General features: G+C 41.3%; 1 protein-coding gene across 7 annotated transcripts; it reads right to left on the bottom strand.

The window, feature by feature from the left end:
* Nucleotides 1-6,003: 6,003 nt before the first annotated feature.
* LOC112262928 (KAT8 regulatory NSL complex subunit 3) lies at nucleotides 6,004-21,519 on the bottom strand. Of its 7 annotated transcripts, none has more exons than XM_024438796.2 (22): nucleotides 21,279-21,519; nucleotides 20,456-20,728; nucleotides 20,106-20,276; nucleotides 19,825-19,915; nucleotides 19,528-19,713; nucleotides 16,980-17,111; nucleotides 15,763-15,879; nucleotides 15,577-15,675; nucleotides 15,089-15,160; nucleotides 13,062-13,136; nucleotides 12,758-12,915; nucleotides 12,371-12,434; nucleotides 12,000-12,188; nucleotides 11,750-11,906; nucleotides 11,365-11,442; nucleotides 9,687-9,863; nucleotides 9,357-9,444; nucleotides 9,051-9,178; nucleotides 8,511-8,617; nucleotides 8,202-8,400; nucleotides 6,703-6,818; nucleotides 6,005-6,611 (listed from the first exon to the last, which is right to left on the bottom strand). In XM_024438796.2, exons 2-22 carry the CDS (start codon nucleotides 20,665-20,667, stop codon nucleotides 6,609-6,611), a joined length of 2,619 nt encoding a protein of 872 aa, XP_024294564.1. In that variant the 5' UTR covers nucleotides 20,668-20,728; nucleotides 21,279-21,519; the 3' UTR covers nucleotides 6,005-6,608. The 7 variants fall into 7 exon arrangements, with proteins under 7 accessions (XP_024294569.1, XP_024294564.1, XP_024294566.1 ...); XM_024438798.2 differs by having other exon boundaries at nucleotides 6,703-6,815; XM_024438797.2 differs by having other exon boundaries at nucleotides 21,376-21,518.
* Nucleotides 21,520-21,828: the final 309 nt, after the last annotated feature.

Genomic DNA, 21,828 nt, shown 5'->3' with positions numbered 1-21,828 from the left:
TGGCAGTTCTGTCTTGGCGGAAAATGAATACACATACATAAAGGCATTTTCCAGCTATGATTTTACCACTCAGAATCCAGAATGGATATGACAATGGGGCCAGCACAGGATGTAATACACCCTTACGACAATCTACTGTTTGTTCTTCTTGACTTGTTACCTGGTAAACTGCTACTATGTGTCAAGAAAAGAGCCCCAATTAGGGGTTAGTGTACTCCAGTAAAAAAGGTCTGGTTTAGATTAAAAACTATTGCCCTGTGTCCCTGTTCATAGGGGCATGAGAGACTAGTCGGTGGTAGAATTGAGTTGGCACTTTATTGGCCCAAACACCCATAGACCCACAAGGTTGAGGTTACTCATGGACAGTAATTAGTAATACATTTTTATTGTTGCATTGATGCATTGTGTCTTCTAACTGTCCAAGAATAGGATCCAAAGTGTTAGGAAATATTTGTTCCCATAAATACAAAGGAGGATGTCTCTCCTCATACCTCTGGCACTTTTGTCAGACTGCCAGACTGTGCACCACAGAGCCAATCAGGGGAGAATACATACAGGTCAACGGTGCCAATTGAATGTCAAGGGGTGTGTCTGTGCCTTTTGGATTACTCTCTCTTCACAGAGAACCCCTGTGGTTCTTGTCTGCTCTGCGTATGTCTGAAAGTGACAGAGCTAGCAGCCAAGAGAGTTTTTCACAGTATGTCATGAAAAACTATTACACTTAATGAATGTATGTAAAATGCTAATATGTATTAGATCCAGTACAATGGAATAACTAAGTCCTGCATTTGAATGCAGCTTGTTCTGATTCCTCCTTCTCTTTCTGTCCAGCAGGGTCAACCAAAAACACTTGGCCTGATGGTTCATGCAGATACTGGGGAAGCAATATAGAAATGTATTGATCCCTTAAATTATTTTACTATTAAATGACCCATATCACAACCCTCATACCTCTTCACAAAAATGTACCTAAATCAATTTTGGAAAAAGGATTTTACTCACAAAAGACGTAGGAATTTATTTTCCCAGGTAGAAATAGTAGGCCATGCATCAAATAACTATTTTCATCAGAAAAACGAACCCTCAAATGCACTATTGCATTTTGTAAGTTATGTGCAGGTGGCTTGTTGTGAATGCACTCAAATATCAAGTCATTATCAGGTAATGTAAACTGCATTCTAATACTCAACATAGAAGGATTTGTCTCAATGTATAGTATAAGAAAGTGATGCTATGAAAATAATTATTTCACGTTATCAAGCTCACCGTGACTGACAAATCACTGCCTATTACTGTGATTAAAAAGAGCATATGAAACATTGTTTTTCATGAAGCCTACCTGTGCACCTTCCTTTAAGCACCTCTGTTCGAACACCTCTCCTGTCCTTGATCCATACCACATACAGCCAATTGCGGATCTTTTCAGTGTCCATGTGAAAGATAGTTATTGCGAGGATGTAACATTTGTTGACTTAATTTTGTGAAATTAATGTGAAATGAAGGCCTGCAAAGCTTACAGATTTAAGTCTAATAGCATGAGATGAAAGTAGACAAGCATCAGAGTGTGCAATATGAAGGCATAGTCAGTGGACATTCTGAACCTTGTTTGAGGTCAGTAGGCCACAAGGAGCTATTGAAATTCTTAATTTTGAAAAATTCATGTAAAACCATGTGAGATAAAAAATTGACAAACTAAATGGTGTGCAATGTGTAGACCCACTGAGTGGATATTCTGAACCTTGTTTGAAGTCACGAGGTCACATGACCAAGGAGCTATTGAAATGTTACATTTGAAAAATTCATGTAAAACCATGTGAGATGAAAATGGACAAACTAAAGGGTGTGCAATGTGTAGGCCCACTGAGTGGACATTCTGAACTTTGTAAAAATAGTTTGTACTTTTTCTACGCTCCCTAACTCATTCAACTTGGAATACAAAATGCTTCTCACATTTACACAGGTTTATTAGCTTTTGAAAGCGAATTAATGTCCAAATTGTGAAAATAAGACCTGTGCAATGTTGTGCGCAATTTTTCCAACATCATGACACTTATTTGGAGTCTGTGGCTCAAGTGGTTTAAAAGCTATTGAGGTTAGAAAGCGCCAATATCCGTCGAATATCCAACGTGAAACTGTCTTTACCTCGGTCTGGAGAGGGGCCACAGCTATAGGAAAATACTTTATATTAGCCTATATAAAATGATAACCCTTAAACTTAATTTTTTTTTGTACACCTTCTGGAAAACCTTTCAATTTTTACAATTTTTGAAAAAATATATAACATTTTACCAAAACATTTAATTTCAACACAGCAAAAGATCTCGAAATATGCGTGCATGGACAATATTCTGGAAAATTAAGAGCATCATTCTTATGATACCTCCAGGTCAATGTGTATGTTTTTTTTAATGTGATGTGAGAGTCAGTAAAATCTCAAATCTATCATCATTCCAAAGCTACAAATCACCAAAGTGACATTTTGTGTATCATCAGGCCCCTCTCTCTGCTCTTATAGTCAAAACACACGTGCACGCACACACACATACACTTTTATTCCTGGGTGACATTGTCAGAGAGGGTTCCCTTAAAACAGACACAAGGTAGATCTTCTGTAAGCGACAGTGACCATTATCACAGCCTATTGAACATTATCATCACTTCATTAGATATCCAACTACAATTGGAGAAAAATAAATACAATGTTAAATAAAAAAGGGAGTTATAATTCGTACTGTATCGTTTTAAATATAGGCAATGGTTTTTATTGAGTTAAGCTCCACCTGTTGCCAACACATAAAATTATCATATTTTACACTACAGTTATGGAAATATTTTACCTGCAGAGAAAAACCTGATCACTCATTTTGTTATCTAAAAATAAACATGAAGAATGATGAAACTATTTTAATGTGTATGTGATTGTGAAGAAACCCAAAAGGAGGGCATGACAAATAAGGTACAGCAATGGATTACTCAAAAATAGTAACTTAATCCGATTATTAGATTATTTTCATTTCTATCACATATATTATAAAAACCTTTCACCAAATATTCAATAGAGGATTAATGAAACACAATGCTGCAGACGGATCATTTCCTAACTAACTACCCACCCAACTCCCCAGCATTATTGGTCTAATGCTGGCTCAGCTGCCCACTGTATCTTGTTGATTAAGTGGCATCACTGCTAAAAGGTCAGCTTCAATGTCAAGTTCCAGGGAAAGCTTTCCCAACCCTCATTCTTTGTGTAATCATAGGCCTACTACATTACTCAAACTTTGCAAAAACACATAGATTAGGTAGCTTTTAGTGTACTGATTTTTACACTGAAAGTAGAGATGAGTTGAGATAAGCTGAGTAAGCATGTGATTTGTCATGTGTCTCAGCCCATTGCTTGGGGAGTGAACAGGATGGAGCTGTGTTGACTAAATAAAAGTGTCCTTTTGACACAAAGATCATGATGAAATTGCAGTCTGATTAAATTTTTTTAAACTGCAAAGCAACCAAGGAGAGCAAATTTGGCTGTTTTTGACATTTCAAATAATTTAGAACAGACAGGAAAAGCTTTCATTTACACTGAAAGGTGACTTCTGAGTTGTGTGAAACAAAATCTGCCATTTCAGTGTGTTTGAGGCAATATACAGTGCATTCCGAAAGTATTCAGACACCTTGACTTTTTCAACATTTTGTTACATTACAGCCTTATTCTAAAATGGATGACTCTACATCAATCTACACACAATACCACATAATGACAAATGAAAACAGGTTTTCAGAATTTTTTGCAAATGTATAAAAAAAAAAAACAGAAATACCATATTTATGTAAGTATTCAGACCCTTTGCTATGAGACTCGAAATTGAGATTTCGAGTTGAAAAAAATCGAAATTTCCATTGATCATTCTTGAGATGTTTCTACAACTTGATTGGAGTCCACCTGTGGTAAATTCAATTGATTGAACATGATTTGGAAAGGCACACACCTGTCTATAGAAGGTCCCACAGTTTACAGTGCATGTCAGAGTAAAAACCAAGGCATGAGGTCAAAGGAATTGTCTGTGGAGATCTAAGATAGGATTGTGTCAAGGCACAGATCTGGGGAAGGGCACCAAAAAATGCCTGCAGCATTGAAGGTCCCCAAGAAGACACTGGCCTCCATCGTTCTTAAATGGAAGAAGTTTGGAACCACCAAGACTCTTCCTAGAGCTAGCTGCCCAGCCAAACTGAGCAATCGGGTGAGAAGGGCCTTGGTCAGGGAGGTGTGACAGAGCTCCAGAGTTCCTCTGTGGAGATGGGAGTACCTTCCAGAAGGACAACCATCTCTGCAGCACTCCACCAATCAGGCCTTTATGGTAGAGTGGCCAGACGGAAGCCACTCCTCAGTAAAAGGCACATGACAGCCCACTTGGAGTTTGCCAAAAGGCAGCTAAAGGACTCAGACCATGAGAAACAAGATTCTGTGGTCGGATGAAACTAACATTGAAGTCTTTGGCCTGAATGCCAAGCGTCACGTCTGGAGGAAACCTGGCACCATCCTTACGATGAAGCATCATGCTGTGGGGATGTTTTTCAGCGGCAGGGACTTGGAGACTATTCAGAATCGAGGGCAAGATGAATGGAACAAAGTACAGAGAGATCCTTGATGAAAACCTACTCCAGAACGCTCAGGACCTCTGATTGGGATGAAAGTTCACCTTCCAACAGGACAACGACCCGAAGCAAACAGCCAAGACAACACAGGAGTGTCTTCGGAACAAGTCTCTGAATGTCCTTGAGTGGCCCATTCAGAGCCTGGACTTGAACCTGATTGAACAGCTCTGGAGAGACCTGAAAATAGCTGTGCAGCAACACTCCCCATCCAACCTGTCAGATCTTGAGAGGATCTGCAGAGAAGAATGGGAGAAACTCCCCAAATGCAGGTGTTCCAAGCTTGTAGCATCATACCCAAGACGACTTGAGGCTGTAATTGCTGCCAAAGGTGCTTCAAAAAAGTACAGAGTAAAGGATCTGAATACTTGTGTAAATGTGTTAATTCAGTTTTTTTGGTGCTTTTTTTGGATACATTTGCAGACATTTCTTAACCTGTTTTTGCTTTATCATTATGGGGTATTGTGTGTAGATTGATGGGGGGGAAAAAACAACAGAATCCATTTTAGAATAAGGCTGTAATGTAACAAAATGTGGAAAAAGTCAAGGGGTCGGAATACTTTCTGAATGCTCTGTAGATCACTCATGTTGTGTTACAGAAGTCGTCCCATACTAGAGTGTGAATATGATATTTCTCATCATGGATCGCTGAAGGAATGGACATGAACTGTGGGGCAGTTAGTTGACAGAGGTCTCTCACTATCTTCCTGACGGGTATATGTATCGTCTGCTTATAATAGACAAAGCCTGGCTTATATAAGAGCTAAAACCTAAAACACACTGTCCTCTATCTTGTCGGACTGTTACCCATGTGTGTAATGCAGAAACAGAGGATGCAGAGGATGTCTGCTAAATGAGTAGGTCTATATTAATGCAGCTGCCTGTGAGAATGATTATGCACTCACATCATTTAATGCAAATTAAATTCATTCAGTGCGCAGGAGACGGTTCAATCATTGTATTCTGAATAGGAATACGGTTTGGAGATATATGTTCAATTCTTCACTAATATCCAATTGAGCTATTCAAACTCACATGAAAATCCCCAAACGATGGTGCCAAGCATTATCATTACAATCCGCCAGCCGCAGAACTTTGGATATAACATATCATTTAGACCAACACATTTTGACAATTAAAGTTCAGTGAAGACAATGGATTTCTTTCTCTTGATTATATTACTGAAAGGTAAGGACTCCCAGAGAGAACCGCACTTTTGTTCCATTTAAAAGTAAAATGGTTTACAAATGTAGATCTGTAAATTCACATTTTCAACCCAAGAGTAGTCCACCTACTTAAACATGATCATTGTCACGCTACATAGAAAATATTTTTTCTGAACATGAACTGAGAAATCAATTCCATGGTTCGGCTTTTGAAACATCTTGCCAGGCCAAAAGGCTTTAATTAAACATGAAACAATATTAGCTGTAAAATTCCACCTAGCATAATTCAAAGTTACAGAACAAAGCATATAGAAAAAAACAGTTGTAATGATCTCAAAAGACAGGCTTAATTTAAAGATCCAATGGTCAAGAAAATAACATAACAGGTAACAATTACAATATTTTCCCCTCTACACATATACAACTATCATATGGCTGTTACATTATCCATTGCCTTACAAAAAAGTGTCAACTGAGACCTTGTGACAAAAATAAAATACCTTCAATATTTTATACCATCTTCAACTCTTAACTGAAATTAGTGTGACCATACATATATGTTGGGCTGATGACATTTCCTGCAGCGTGGAGACTGGTCCACTACACAAGTCAATTCACACCATGGGGAAGGAACCATTCGCCAAGTGTTCATCTGTTGCATTGGGGAGAGAATAGACATAAGGGCAGGGGGTACATGGCTACACTCCTTTTCTATGGAGTCGGATCATAGCCAGTCCAGTCACTCCTCCAGGATGAGTATCAGATCTGGCATGATGCGTGCGATCTTTGGGTTCATCACTGCAATAGAGTATTTGGATTTGAAAACAAATCTTCATTTTAGAACATGTGTTGGAGACGTTAACATATTGCTGCTTGTGAGGAGACCCACCTTCATATCAGGTGGTTTGGACAGCATCAGTGGCCTCTCAGCCTGGCCCAGCGTAGTCATTCTGCTGGGCTGTCCTCGCAGCATCACAGTTATAATGGTGGGGGCTCTGAGCCCTGCTGCCAACAAAGTGATGGTATGGGTTACACATCTACTCAGATATGTATACTAGAACTGGGTGTCAAGCCTAGTTCAGACAGCATTTTCCCTCAGACATAGCAAAGCGGACAACATTCCAACTGAAATTCCTGAATAGCAAATCCAGCAGTGTGTGTTAATCCAATGAGGGAATTTTTCAAATTAAATAGTTCTTAAAATACAACTCAGTGCCCAAGGGCTTATTTAGCATTTTGCCTGTATTGTCATGTCTGGCTTGCTTTTCTAAATGGTAAGAATAGTCCATGTCAGGAGATTTAGACTAGAGAGAGATGAGTACCGTTTTACTCTTAGCGTAAATAATTATTAATCCAAGTTTGAACTTTGTACAGAATTACAAAAAAAAGGAGCTATCAAAGACAACAGCAATCCTGGGAAAGGAGTGGACAACTTGGATATCGCAACAGCAACACCCATTTCTCGATCAAAAAAAGAGGAATGAAAACATGGGTTATTTTCCAGTCTTTATTGCAATGATAGAAACAGGTGGTATGCCGGATGTGAATATTATTGCTACTTCTCCTCATACTCTTTCCTCTCTACAAAGTCCAGTGAGTCCGTGGGTCCTTGCGTGCATCTGGAATCATGGCTGCTGCTTGCTTGTTGCAGGTGATTTAATTAATGGATTTACAAAATGTAACATGAAGACCAAGCAATCAAAATGAAACAAACATAAAGAGGCATCTACCCAGTGGACAGATCTGGTGAACAAATGCAGTCTGAACAGGGCCATTGACATTGTCAGTTGTCATGTGACATTTAGGCGATATTCAAAACGCCAAAATGCGTGAATGTCCATTTGTTTTTGGCCCTCTTGATTCACAATTATCGTGACAACAATTTTGTATCAATGAGTTCCATGTATCAAGGAAACTACGGGCAAACATGAACATATTCAAAGATTCTCATGTAAGCATTTACATTTGAAATGTGTAGACTAATACATAAACAATATGTATTAAACATGACTTCATCAAACTGCTAATTCCAATGTCACATACACCTGGATCATGTATTCATTGATGTTTTCCTTATGGCTCTTCCAAACATGAACATTCGTACAAAAACACATCATCCCTTAAGATACAAATCTGTACACTTTGATGTTACATGGCTGCAAGTCTGGTTTTCCTGATACTGACCACACCTAGGATCCTCATGGATGACTATCTGCATACACATTATTGATCATGCTGTCCACTATCTCAGTCAGCTATCTGTAGTGTGGCCAAGGTGACCTGGCGATAGGGCCCGTCCTGCTATTCTAGCTTTTCCGAAAATCAGGGGGTTAAGGAGAACCCTGGGCATTCAGCGTGGCCGCCGTGGTTTGGCAGTTCGGGACGTACCGGCACTCTGGGTGGAGATGTGTGCCAGGCTAGGGAGGCTGCTCGCCAGCTTGGCCAGCCCGCCATTGGTGAGTAGCTGGTGGATGGCAGTGGTCTTGGACAGCCCTCCAGTGGAGACCACAGGCACTGCCCGGAGCAGAGTGCTGCTGCCAGTACCTATGGAGCTAAGGACCTGACCCTGGGGCTTCCCACCAGAGGCCTGAGGGGGATAGGAGAGGTGGAGTCAGTCAGACAATGAGTTAGCACACAGACAAACTCACATTACTGAGTATACTTTTTGCAGGTTCATGAGGAAAGTCCAGGGTGTACCTGAATGCTGCCCATGCTAGCTGTGGTGGTGGGCAGGCTAGGGGATTTGGTCACGATCTCCTGAAGACTGAAACTTAGGCCTTGGAGGAGGCTGCTGGCGGAAGGTGCTGCACACAAACACAGCGAGAATGAATCAGCACTGCTCACATTTACACACAGTCAATACCGAAGGCTCAACAACACAACTACTGACGACAGTTGAGATCCACCCCTATTCGTCCAATCGACAAAACAACCTCTGGTAGAAAAGTCCAACGGTTAAGCTTCCATAGATCATGCAGAAGTAACACTAAGTAATCAATAACATTGTTTGCTCAGATCGGTTGTTCTCATGAAGTGCTCAAAATCAGGACATAAAACAGAACTCTCCCCCTTTTAAATGTGTGATGGATTTGCTGTTCCTCTGCACAACTAACAAATCAGTGAAAATATACTGTACAACATTTTTGGTTGTAGTTCAGTGTCTAGAGTCTAGACTGTCATCTTTGAGATCCGCTGCTGTGCCGAGTTAGGACAGTCATGCAGGCAGGTAGGAGATACCTTGGGCAGAAGCAGGAGCTTGCGCCTGGACTGGTGAGGAGGACCCTGACACCATGCAACTCTGCAGGTTGTGGAAAGAGCTGGACCCCGAGCTCAGGGCACTAGACACCTCTGTCAGACTACCAGACCTGCAGTAACACACATAACCAGAGCTGTGGTAGCTACCCACCCCATAGTTTTTTTCCTATTCAACAACTTCCAACCAGAGTCCAAAACTCAATCCGTTTGCTGCACACAGAGCTGCCCAATAGGAGATGGTCTGGGGAATTGGAGATCATTGTGTGTCCGTGTGCGTGTCAGGCCTACCGCTGGGATGTGAGGAGTCCAGAGAGTTCCTTGGCTCCAGACACAGTCTGTCCCACAGTCACAGCTAGGGGCATCCCAGAAGGACCCCCTGCATTAGAACAGACAATTAAGAAAATAAGCCAAATCTGATCAGACAACACCACACTATAACATTGAAAATGGTTTCTAATGACTTTAGAAATAGTGGAAATAAGAAAATATTTGATAAACATTCAGATAAAAGCCCCACACATATTACAATTCATTTGGCAACAACTTCCAATCTCTCTTTACTGGATCATTCACTTAGAGGTTCAGAAAACTGCTCATAGTTAAATCTGAGCAAGTTACCTTCCTGTGCTGTAGAACTGACAGCACCCCCTGCTGTCTCTCCATGCAGAATGGTCACCTTAATCTTGGCTCTCTTGGAGGCTTTGGTGGGAGTGGGGCTGGGAGTCTGCCTCCTCTTCAGATGGGCCCGCAGCTCGTCTCTCTCCAGGCCCTCGGTCTGCTCACTGGATACAGGAACTGAAACACAGACACAGCACATCACTGACTGGGATAAACAGACCAGACCATTCCAATCCTGATCACAAATTCACTTCTCAAAGTATAATGGAATATACTGAACAAAAATATATACACAACATGTAAAGTGTTTCATGAGCTGAAATTTTACATCCCGGTTAGCATTTCCCCTTTCCCAAGATAACCCATCCACCTGACAGATGTGGCATATCAAGAAGCTGATTAAACAGCATGACTGACTGTTACACAGAGGCACTTTGTGCTGGAGACAATAAAAGGCCACTCTAAAATGTGCAGTCGTCACACCACACAATGCCACAGATGTTTTGAGTGTGTGCGCGATTGGAATGCTGACTGCAGGAATGTAGACCAGAACTTTTGCCAAAGAATGTAATAAGCCACCTCATTTTAGGTAATTTGGTAGTATGTCCAATTGGCCTCACAACCACAGACCATGTGTAACCACGTCAGGCCAGGATCTCCACATGCAGCTTTTGTCTGAGACCAGCCACCTGGACAGCTGTGGAAACTGGGTTTGCACAACCAAAGAATTTCTGCACAAACTGTCAGAAACCGTCTCTGGGAAATTAATCTGTGTGCTTGTCGTCCTCACCAGTCTTGACCTGACTGCAGTTTGGTGTCATAACCGACTTCAGTGGGCAAACGCTCACCCTCGATGGTCACTGGCACGCTGGAAAAGCGTTCTCTTCACAGATGAATCCTGGTTAACTGTACCAGGCAGTGGGCGAGCGGTTTGCTGATGCCAAAGTTGAACAGAATGCCCCATAGTGGTGGTGGGGTGATGGTATGGGCAAGCATAAGCTACAGATAAACACAATTGCATTTTAACGATGGCAATTTGAATGCACAGAGATACCGTATGAGACCCTGAGGTCCATTGTCGTGCCATTCACCCACTGCCATCACATCATGTTTCAGCATAATGCACTGCCTCATGTCACAAAGACCTGTACACAATTCCTGGAAGCTGATAATGTCGAAGTTCTTCCATGGCCTGCATACTCACCAGACATGTCACCCATTGAGCATGTTTGGGATGCTCTGTATCGATGTGTATGACAGCGTATTCCTGTTCCCGCCAATATCCAGCAACTTCGCACAGGCATTAAAGAGGAGTGGGACAACATTCCACAATCAAAAGCCTGATCAACTCTATGCGAAAGAGATGTGTCACGCTACATTAGGTTTACACTTTTTTTATTCAAGGCATCTGTGACCAAAAGCATATCTGTATTCCCAGTCATGTGAAATCCATAGATTAGGGAATTAATTTATTTCAATTGACCGATTTCCTTATATGGACTGTAACTCAGTAAAATCTTTGAAATGGTTGCGTTTATATTTTGTTCAGTGTATGTATAATGCTCACTTAAAATTGTTATATGACCCTGTTAACAATGTACATCAATGATCTGGCAGTAAAAGGGAGATGGCAGACAGAAAGGAAGGAAGAGAAAAGAAAGGAGAAAGACATACTCACCAAAGACACAGGAGGGAGTGCCAGGAGGAAGATTTTTCCTCACAAGCATGTTTTGTTTCATAAAAGCAGCAAACTGGGCTGAAATTAATTGAAAAGAAAAGTAGAAGGATAGTCGAAAGAGAGTAGAGAAGGGATGAAAAGATAGTCACGTTCCATTGTGCCCTTCTGATGTCGTTACTGCCCTAACAAGATGTGTCCAAGTAAACCATTTTCACCATTCAATATCGCATTCACATCTTCCCAAGCCCATAGAGCTATTGAAAAACCCATTGGCAAGAGAGTTAAATGACCCATTAAAACAAGCGCACACAAACAAATGTGTCAAATGTGAAAGCTGTGGTGTGTGTCTGCGTCTGTTTTCGTACATGCTAGTTGGCACACAAACCTTGTGCCTGCTTGTGTGTGAGTACAGTCCCAGACCGCTGCATATGGGTCTTGAGGAGTTGTGTGGCAGTGATCAGACTGGACTTCTGTGCTGGGGACAGTCCCGACGTCTTTGGCTTGGGGCTGGAGGTGGGACTACTGCACACACTGGACAGGTCCTGAGAACACAACCATAAAAAGAAAGCCAGTCAAATGATCAGCAATGTATATATTATTCTCCCGGAGCGTGCCTGAGCTGATGCAGGACATACCTCGGAGCCTGAGGGGGATATTGGTACTCTGAGGGCAGGGGAAGAGGGGCGGCCCCTTTCCAGGTCAAAGGGTAGCTCGCGTCTAGGCTTCTTCTTCTTCTCCGTGTCAAGGTCCCTCAGCTCTCCTGAGCCATGGCCGTGGCTCTCCGCCCGCGTCAGCACCCCCGACAGGAAGTCTGCTATCTCATCCTACACAGGAGAGACAGACATATATCTGCATGAAAAGCATTTCAATGGAACTCCATGTGAGGAGTTTGATGGCTAGGGTTAAATCCTTAAAATCCTTTGACGTTTTCATAGAATCTTAACCTAAATTTGTTTGAATAAAAACACTATGGCTTCTTTACAGGACAAGAGCGACATGGACCAACCTGAATGCAGCGATCCACCATGGTCTGTGTCAGTCCCTCTGATTTCATCTTTGTGGAGTTGATTCTGAGGAAGAAAAACATTTAATTATGTATGAGAAACAAACTCTGATGCACTCAAATTCTTCAATTTAATAGCCCTGCAGAAAATTACAGCGAGCAGTGAAAACTTCAGGCCTTTTGTCTTCACAAGAAAACATTCAGTGACTGTACGCTTTCAACTGCTGCTACCTTTCAGTCTTAAAAATACATATAGTGAGCAAAATGTTTGGAACATGGAATTGCAAAACAAAGAATCGTGATTCATATACAATTGAATGATATATCGTATGGGTACCTAAGTATCGTGATAATATCGTATGGCAATTCCCAGTCCTAGAGTAAACCCACCTGAGGTTGTCGTCGGCTCCCCCCACGACCACCATGCTGTTGTCGGCTCGGAGTTTCTCTCGGAACTCCTCCATGGCCTCTGTGCCACACTGCAGAGCATTCTGACCAACCACGAACAGCACTGGTGTCTTCATGTCCAGCAAGGGGTCGTCCACATCCTGCCAGTCAACAATACAAAAACAGTCAATACACATCTAAGATCCAGAGACATGTGTCAAAATTATGTTGATCTGTGTAAGACAAGTCGAAGCATCATATCTAAATGTCTCCACAATGCAAGAAACATTTGAGCACATTTCCTTACCCCTCTTGGTCCATTGATGGTTAGCAGTGGAAAGCCAAGACACACCACAGCAGTCAGGTATTCCATGAGAGAGACCTGGGAGAGGACAACCACATCAATATGTGCAGTGCACCAACATCACATCCACCAATCACAAATCAGTTCAGATTCCACAAGGATTGTTTTCAATAACCACCAGATGTTCCGAAAGTATTCACACCTTGACTTTCCACATTTTGTTGTGTTATAGCTTAATTTTTGTCACTGGTCAACACACAATAAATGTCAAAGTGGAATTATGTTTTTTGAATTATTTTATAAATAAAAAATCAAAAGCTGGAATGACTTGACTCAATAAGTATTCAACCCCGCTGTTATGGTAAGCCTAAATAATTTCAGGGGTAAACATTTGCTTAACAAGTCACACGTTGAATGGACTCATTCTGTGTGCAATAATAGTGTTTAACATGCTTTTTTAATGACAACCTCATCTCTGTATTCCACACATACAATTATCTGTAAGGTCCCTATGTCGAGCAGTGAATTTCAAACACGGATTCAACCACAAAGACCAAGGAGTTTTTCCAATAACTTGCAAAGAAGGGCACTGTCACGCCCTGGTCTTAGTATTTTGTGTTTATATATTATTTGGTCAGGCCAGGGTGTGACATGGGGTTATTTTGTGTTGTGTTGTGGTATTGGGGGTTTTAGTAGGTATTGGGATTGTGGCTGAGTAGGGGTGTCTAGCATAGTCTATGGCTGCCTGAGGTTCTCAATCAGAGTCAGGTGATTCTCGTTGTCTCTGATTGGGAACCATATTTAGGTAGCCTGGGTTTCACTGTGTGTTTGTGGGTGATTGTTCCTGTTTAGTGTTTTTGTATTTCACCAGATAGGCCGTTTCGGTTTTCATTATTTCACTTCGTTAGTTTTGTAGTTTCTGTATGTATAGGTTTTCCTTCATTAAAATATATCATGAATCATCATCACGCTGCATTTTGGTCCGATCCTTGTTCTACCTCTTCGTCAGAGGAGGAGATAGAAGAGAGCCGTTACAGGCACCTACTGATAGATAGGTAAAAAATTATTGATATGTTAAAAAAAGCAGACTGAATATCCCTTTGAACATGGTGAAGTTATTAATGACACTTTGGATGGTGAATCAATACACCAAGTCACTACAAAGATACAGGCGTCCTTCCTAACTCAGTTGCCGGAGAGGAAGGAAACCCCTCAGGGATTTTACCATGAGGCCATTGGTGACTTAAACAGTTAAGAGTTTAATGGCTGTGAAAGGAGAAAACTGAGGATGGATCAACAACATTGTAGTTACTCTACAACACTAACCTAACTGACAAGCGTGAAAAGGAAGCCTGTACAGAACAAATATTTCAAAACATGCATCCTGTTTGCAACAACACTGAGTACTACTCTCCATATTTTGAAGCACAGTGGTGGCTGCATCATGGGTATGCTTGTAATCAATATTAATCATTATTAAAGGACTTGGGAGTTTTTCATCATAAAAAAAAGAAACTGAATGGAGCTAAGCAGATGCCAAATCCTAGAGGAAAACCTGGTTCAGTCTGCTTTCCACCAGACACTGGGAGATTAATTTCTTTCAGCAGGAAAATAACCTAAAACACTTGAAAATCTATGGGAATACCAATTTGACAGAGACTGAAGAATTTAGAATATAATACATAGGTAAATGTTGCATAATCCAGGTGTGGAAAGCTCTTAGAGACTTACCCAGAAAGACTCACAGCTGTAATCACTGACAAAGGTGATTCTAATATGTATTGACTAAGGGGGTTGAATATTTATCTAATCAAGATACATTATATTAGTGTTTAATTTTTCATAAAAAGTTTACAAAAAAGGACAATTAAATCCCTCTTAAAACACACTTTGTACAAAAATATGAAAAACGTAGAGGTGTGAATAGTTTCTGAAGGCACTGTATAACTTTCTGAGCATCACAGAGAACACTCTCAGAAAATGTTGATGACATGTAGTAGACAGAGACAGCAGTCATACAGCAGCCTTACATGACAGGCGATGAGTGCTCCCACATTCCAGCCAACCAGGATAATGGGTTTGTGAGGGAAGTGACTGTGGACCTGGTTCATAAATACATTGAAGGGCAGATAAAGAGACAAATAGACATTCTAGCACATAACTTTCAAAGAACTATCTGAAATTGCAGCAACAATCTAGTCCAGTGGTATTCAAATATGGGGGTGATGCACTGGGGTTGCCAAAAATCGAAATAAAAAAATAAGAATGCCGATTATTGTATGGGACAATATAGAAATGTTTTCCAAAAAGATGATTTGAGTAAATAAATGAGTAAATACATTTATTGGTTTCTTTTCATTTTCATAAGAGATGAAAGTGCAATGAATTTAAATGTATTTGTTGAAATGTACCAATTGTACAGTTGGAGATCCTGCTGAAAAAGTTTGAATACTGCAGACCTAGTCCATTAGGAACAGATATTTGGCTACACAACTTCAGGTTCAGACAACAGCCTTACCTCCATGACTTTGGCCCTGACGGTGCCCAACATGTGCTCCAGACACTGAGTGATGCCCACATTGGCTCCACTGTTTACGTGGGTATTTACCGGGATTACCTGAGACAAACATGTTGGTTTATATCTATTGGGTGTGTATAAAACGCAGTGATGCACAATCACACTTGAGAATGAATAGATACAAACCTTTCCCAAGCAGGAGAGCTGTGACTGCCAAAATCTCATTCGGCGTGAGGTAGAAAGAGCAGGATTGGTGGGCCCTGATGGTGCAATTAAGATGAGTGGGGAGCCAGGAAGCTTGCTCTGCAATACAAAATAGAAATCCAGTCATTATCACATTAGCAAATGCAATCAAAGGATCCCAAGTCAATCCAGAAACATTAAAGTAGAATTTATTTTAATGACCAAATCTCTCTTGTTTTTTTGTGTTTTTTAAAAAGTAAAATGGAATGTTAAAGGGTCATAGACACCTTTGTGATTTCACTTGTTATTGAGAAACATACCCCAAATAGCAAATCAGTTCCTTATCCTTGTTGTGTAGCATGGGGGCCCTGAAAAAAAACCATGAACAAATGCTCCAAAAACACCCAAATACGCATCTTAGAAACGCTCTCACTATAGTGATGCAGGTCTTTAGATGTACCGTATACTATACGGACACACCCAGCCTGCACAGCAGCGTTGGGGAAACAGCTTGAGTCGAACAAAATGGAATATAAAGTTGCAGATAAGGTTCTGAATGACAAAGACCTGCATCACTATACTGATATATTTGCTGTTTCTGAAAGGATGTCTTTTTTCCGTTTTTTTTTTTTACTGCACAACAAGGATTAGGGAGTGGTTTGAGGCAAGTTTCTGAAAAACAAGTGAACTCACAATAATGTCTGGACCATTACATTTTTTAATGGTCAAAGTTAGGCATATACAGCGGCTTGCGAAGTATTCACCCCCTTGGCATTTTTCCAATTTTGTTGCCTTACAACCTGGAATTAAAAGAGATTTTTTTGGAGGTTTGTGTCATTTGATATACATAACATGCCTACCACTTTGAAGATGCCAAATAATTTTTAATGTGAAACAAACATGAAATAACACCAAAAAAACAGAACACGAGTGTGCATAACTATTCACCCGCCCAAAGTCAATACTTTGTAGAGCCACCTTTTGCAGCAATTACAGTTGCATGTCTCTTGGGGAATGGCTCTATAAGCTTGGCACATCTAGCCACTGGGATTTCTGCCCATTCTTCAAGGCAAAAGTGCTCCAGCGAATTGGATGGGTTCCGCTGTTGAACAGCAATCTTTAAGTCATACCCCAAATACCACTTTGTCTTTTTCATTCTGACTGCAGTGAATTCTGATTGCTCCCAGAACCACAGACTGGGATTAGCATTAGAGACCTACCGGTTTGTTGTGAGACAGAACGCCCACGGCTGGGTCCCAGGGCCTCTTCAGTAGCAGAGATAGGGCCTCTGCACCGGCCGCTCCAGTCTTCACTGATGAAGTCAGCAGCATCCTGTCAATCAGCGAGGGCAACTGCACAGACAGAGATGTTGAGTCATCCTGGCCATACTCTGAACCCGATTATTACCAAGGGGCTTTCTATTGACATATCCACTATTGTTGTTGCTGCTTTATCAGATCACCACTATGTATTTTTTACTACCTTCTTGCCCATAGCACAGGGTAATACTGAACGCATTATTAAGAAACACCATCTTACCTCTGAAGTTGCTACAGATTTTAACTGAGTGTGAACAATACTCCACCGATTCTGCCTTCCTCGTAATGATTTAGTTGATCATTTTAATAGCAAATAAAAGGGCAACCATTGATGCCATAGCTCCAATAAAGCTGAAAAAGCCAACATTCTAATGGAGAACCCCTTGGATGAGTGAGGAAACTAATACATTTAAGAAATTACAGAAAGGCAAAACAGAAGAGGATGAAGTCAAAGTTGCAGGTCCATTATGACATTGAGAAAACAACTTACCAGACGGGCTAATATTTCTAACTTGATCACTAATAATCAGAATAATTTGAGTGTGCTCGCTCTTCTTGACCATTAATGGCCTGATAAATCCTAACCCCGCAAACCTATATGAACTTCCCTCAACATCTAACTGTGATGAGTTTGCAGCATATTTCAGAGATAAGATAAACATTAGGCTGGGTATCAATCAAGCAAGACCTGATGAGAGTTTTGATGATATGTGCCCTAGCCTACTACACAAAGGCACTATGGATTTATTTTCCCTGGTTGACACAGACATGCTCAGGAAAGTGATATCACAACTTAAGCCTTCTACCTGCCTTCTTGATCCTATCCCCCCCACCTTCAAAACAGATTTTAATTGCATATCTGAAGAAGTGTAAGCTATTGAAAATCACTCCCTGTTCACAGGCACTTAAAAACTGCTATGGTGAAACCCCTTCTGAAGAAAAGTAATCTAGATTATTCAGCGCTTAGCAATTGTCAGCCAATCTCCAACCTTCCATTCTTAAGCAAAATTCTTGAAAAATTGGTTTACAAACAGCTAAATTAGTTTTTCAAGTGCAAACTGTATTTTTGCAAAATTCTAATCTGGTTTTCAGGCCTACCACAGCATAGAGACAGCCTTAGTTTAAGTGGTAAATGACCCAGCGCAGATGCCCAACAGCTCTCTGTCCTTGTACTCATGGATTTGTGTGTTGCATTCGACACGGTTGACCATGATGTCCTTCTGGAGAGGTGGATTGGCCTAACCGTCTAGTTCTAATTGGTTTAGGACCTACTTAACAGGTCGAGAGTTTTTCACCCTTGGTAAACATAACTCAGAGAAAATACATATCACATGTGGCGTTCCAAAAGGCTAGATTTTGGGTTCGGTGCTGTTCAGTTTATACATGTTACCCATTGGCAGCATTATCAGAAGGCACAGCATTGATTTTCACTGCTACGCAGACGATACACGACTTTCCATCTGTGTCACCACAGGATTTTAGCTCCACAGATAAATTAGACTGTATCAATGATTTAAAAACTTGGATGGCTAACAACTTCCCCCAGCTAAATCAAGACAAGACTGAGGTACTTATTGTTGGAGCCAAAGCACAGAGAATCTGGCTGCACATTTTAATTCACAGGCAATAAAGATAAACACCAGGTAAAAAAGGTGTTATTTTAGATTCTGAATTCAATTTCAAATCACAGGAATGTGAACAAATAGCTTTTTTCCACCTGAGGAACATTCCTCACTCAGGCTGATACTCATCCATGCTTTTATTACAAGCAGGCGTGACTAGTGTACTCATCTCCTTTCTGGTCTACCCAAGAAAGCCATTGGTCAACTACAAAACATGCAGAATGCTGCAGCACGGGTAATGACCAAGACCAGACAGAGAGCACAAAATACACCGGTTTTAAGGTCTCTGCACCGGCTGCCTTTGAGTTTCAGAATAAATTAAGCTTCTTCTATTAGTTTTTAAAATCAATCCACAACTGTGCACTCCAATACATGTCAGACAGGCTTTTAAGTCATTTAGCCAGTAGGTCCCTCAAGTCCTCTAGCACAGGCCTTTTAACTATCCCAAAGCCTAGGACCAAGAGGCATGGAGAGGCAGCCTTTAGTTATTATGACCCCAGCCTCTGGAATAGCCTGCCAGAGGACCTGAGAGGGGCCGAAACTGTGGACATTTTTAAAAGAGATCTTAAAGTCGTTCAGTTTTGATTGTTATTCTTTAGTTTTTAATCCTCTTATGTTTGTTGTGTAGTAAATATTTCAGTATTCATTTTCATTGTATATTCCTGTTAAGCATATTGTGTTGAATTCCATGTCTGAAATGTGCGGTATAAAAATCTTTATTAGACGATTGTCACAGTGATAGAACGTATCCCTCTATATAAGAATGCATGTCACAACATCAAATAATGTGTACACACATTTTGAGAGAGAAAGAGACAGAGGAGTACCTTGCTCTTGAGTGTCTGCAGTACGTCTAGGTAAGCGGCCAGCATGGCCAAACTGAGGGATTCTATCAGGGTGCTGTGTAGCCACTGGGTCAATTTGGTGTCCCAGTTGACACTGGCCAGTGCATGGCGCACCTTTCGGGCACACTTGTCCACAGCAATCCTGCGCAATACGGGCTCATTGGAGGCCTATGAGTCAGAGGAAGGGATGGTAAGACTAGAGGGACAGGAACTTTGATAGTCATCGAAACTGAATTAGTACCACATAGAAAAGCACTTAGTTGGTGCATATGAACTCACGTTTTCATTGGCCAGCCGGGCCAGTCTTTCAGCTTGCAGAGCCTTCAGCACCTTATTAAACAACTTGTTTTGAATGACCGACCATCCAGCCCTGTAATACAAGCAGTCAGTAATGAAGTCTGACGATTATCACCATTTGAAACGGAGATTGAGACAAAGACGGTGTATACAAGAGCTGAGCAAACAAGGCATCTGCAACACATAAGTCCTTACGGAACATAGATATATTTTTAAACCTCAATAGGGTTATTCAAAAGGGAGGTCGGGTGGAGGCCACTCACTTGTTGATGTGTTCCTCCCAGTCATCAGGGGGTGGGGGACCCTCAGCAATTGTGCGAGCAAATAAAACATGTCGCTCACACTCCTTCATAACACTGCGTGCTTTCTGATTGTCATAGAGTGGAATAGGTGTAGGCGTGACAGATTCCACATCTATTGACAGGTCTGATTCCCTGCAAAAGAACACAAACATACTTCAGTAAATGCTGTCATCCAGTTTAAGCTGCAACTTTATTATTGTCGTGATAAAGCTACTGCTACAAAATTTAATTTGTTCTGAGACACAGGTTTTCAATGTTAAAATTGTTTGGGCAATGAGTCATCAGTGAGGATAATGAGGGTTGAAACTCACGGAACGGCATCAGGTTGGCGACGGGGTGTGACGAACAGCATGCGCGTGGGCCGGGCACTGCTGGCATCCGGGTGGGCATTCCATGGCTTAGCATAGCTGTGGTCCAGGAACACCAAGTCCAGTTCACGCTCATGGACAGACAACTGGAACAGCAAAGATGTACCCATCCTCCGCGCTGAAGTCTGGAAGTCCTTGTCCACACCACGGTGCATCCTCTACTGGGGCCCCAAGGGCCCTACAGCTCTGAGACAGAGTTCTGCTTTCAATCCAAGCCTGAGCAAGGAGGAACTGTGATCAATACCACTATCATATTCATCAAACATCATCATGTGACATCACATGTAATTTGTACCCCACCCCTCCTCTTTAGCGCACATCTGGTTAGTACAAGCACCATTCTTATCCATTTTGTAACGTCAGCTTAGTCAAGTGACGTTGACTAACGTTAGTTCGCTAACTAGTTACACGTAAACGTCATTCTTTTAGCGAGCTACAGTACATAGGGGAACGTCTCTGAAGAATCTAAGGTTGATAGTAAAATACATGGCGGTACGCAAGCTCTGCGTTGTTGACATGACGTTACTAGTTGGCTAACTACATGTCTTAGCTAGACGGCTAACGTTAGTTAGCAACAACACGACATATTCATTAAACTAACGTTAGAGCATGGCTAACAGAAGGGGTAACTAACAACTGATAACTATACAGGGCATTACAACGTGTATTATTGTAGCAAATATTAACAAGGCGAACATTACATTAGCTAGCCAACATGGTAACGTAGCATTAAACCTAGCACGCGCTAGTAGCATCGGCTACTCACCTTTTCATGCTACTTCCATTGATAGCATTACGTATTTGCAATCGAACAATAATTTACACCAAATGAAGTCATATATAAATGTCAACAAACAACCTACGTCTCGATTTTGTCACAAATTTGAGAAGGACAGACGTTAGCTACTAGCTACACCTCGTTGATATATTATGGCCGAATTCCTTTTGTTTTGCGTGGGCGCGAGCCACCGCCACAGTTAGTTCTGCACACATATACAAAACACGGACTGGATTCCTATTTCTTAAGGACGGTGCATGTTATGGTGCCCAGTGTAGAGGCGTACCGCAGTTACGCCCGTCCTTCGCAAGGTCTTTTTTGGTGGGGAAACAGCTAACTTCCTACAATTCTATACATTTTGTCATGTGCAGTTTTATAGCCAAGCTCATACTATTCTATACATATTGTAATGAGGCTGAGAGAAAATGTTGCTGTTTTAAAGCTGCAATATGTAACTTTTTGGACAACCACACTAAATGCACATAGAAATATGAGTTATAGATCTGTCGTTCTCATTGACAGCAAGTCTAAGAAGCTG

Source organism: Oncorhynchus tshawytscha, linkage group LG12 (genome assembly GCF_018296145.1).
Source record: "Oncorhynchus tshawytscha isolate Ot180627B linkage group LG12, Otsh_v2.0, whole genome shotgun sequence".
NCBI classification, from domain to species: domain Eukaryota; kingdom Metazoa; phylum Chordata; class Actinopteri; order Salmoniformes; family Salmonidae; genus Oncorhynchus; species Oncorhynchus tshawytscha.
The sequence above is the reverse complement of the archived record's forward strand: the minus strand, read 5'-3'. Positions and strand labels throughout refer to the sequence as shown.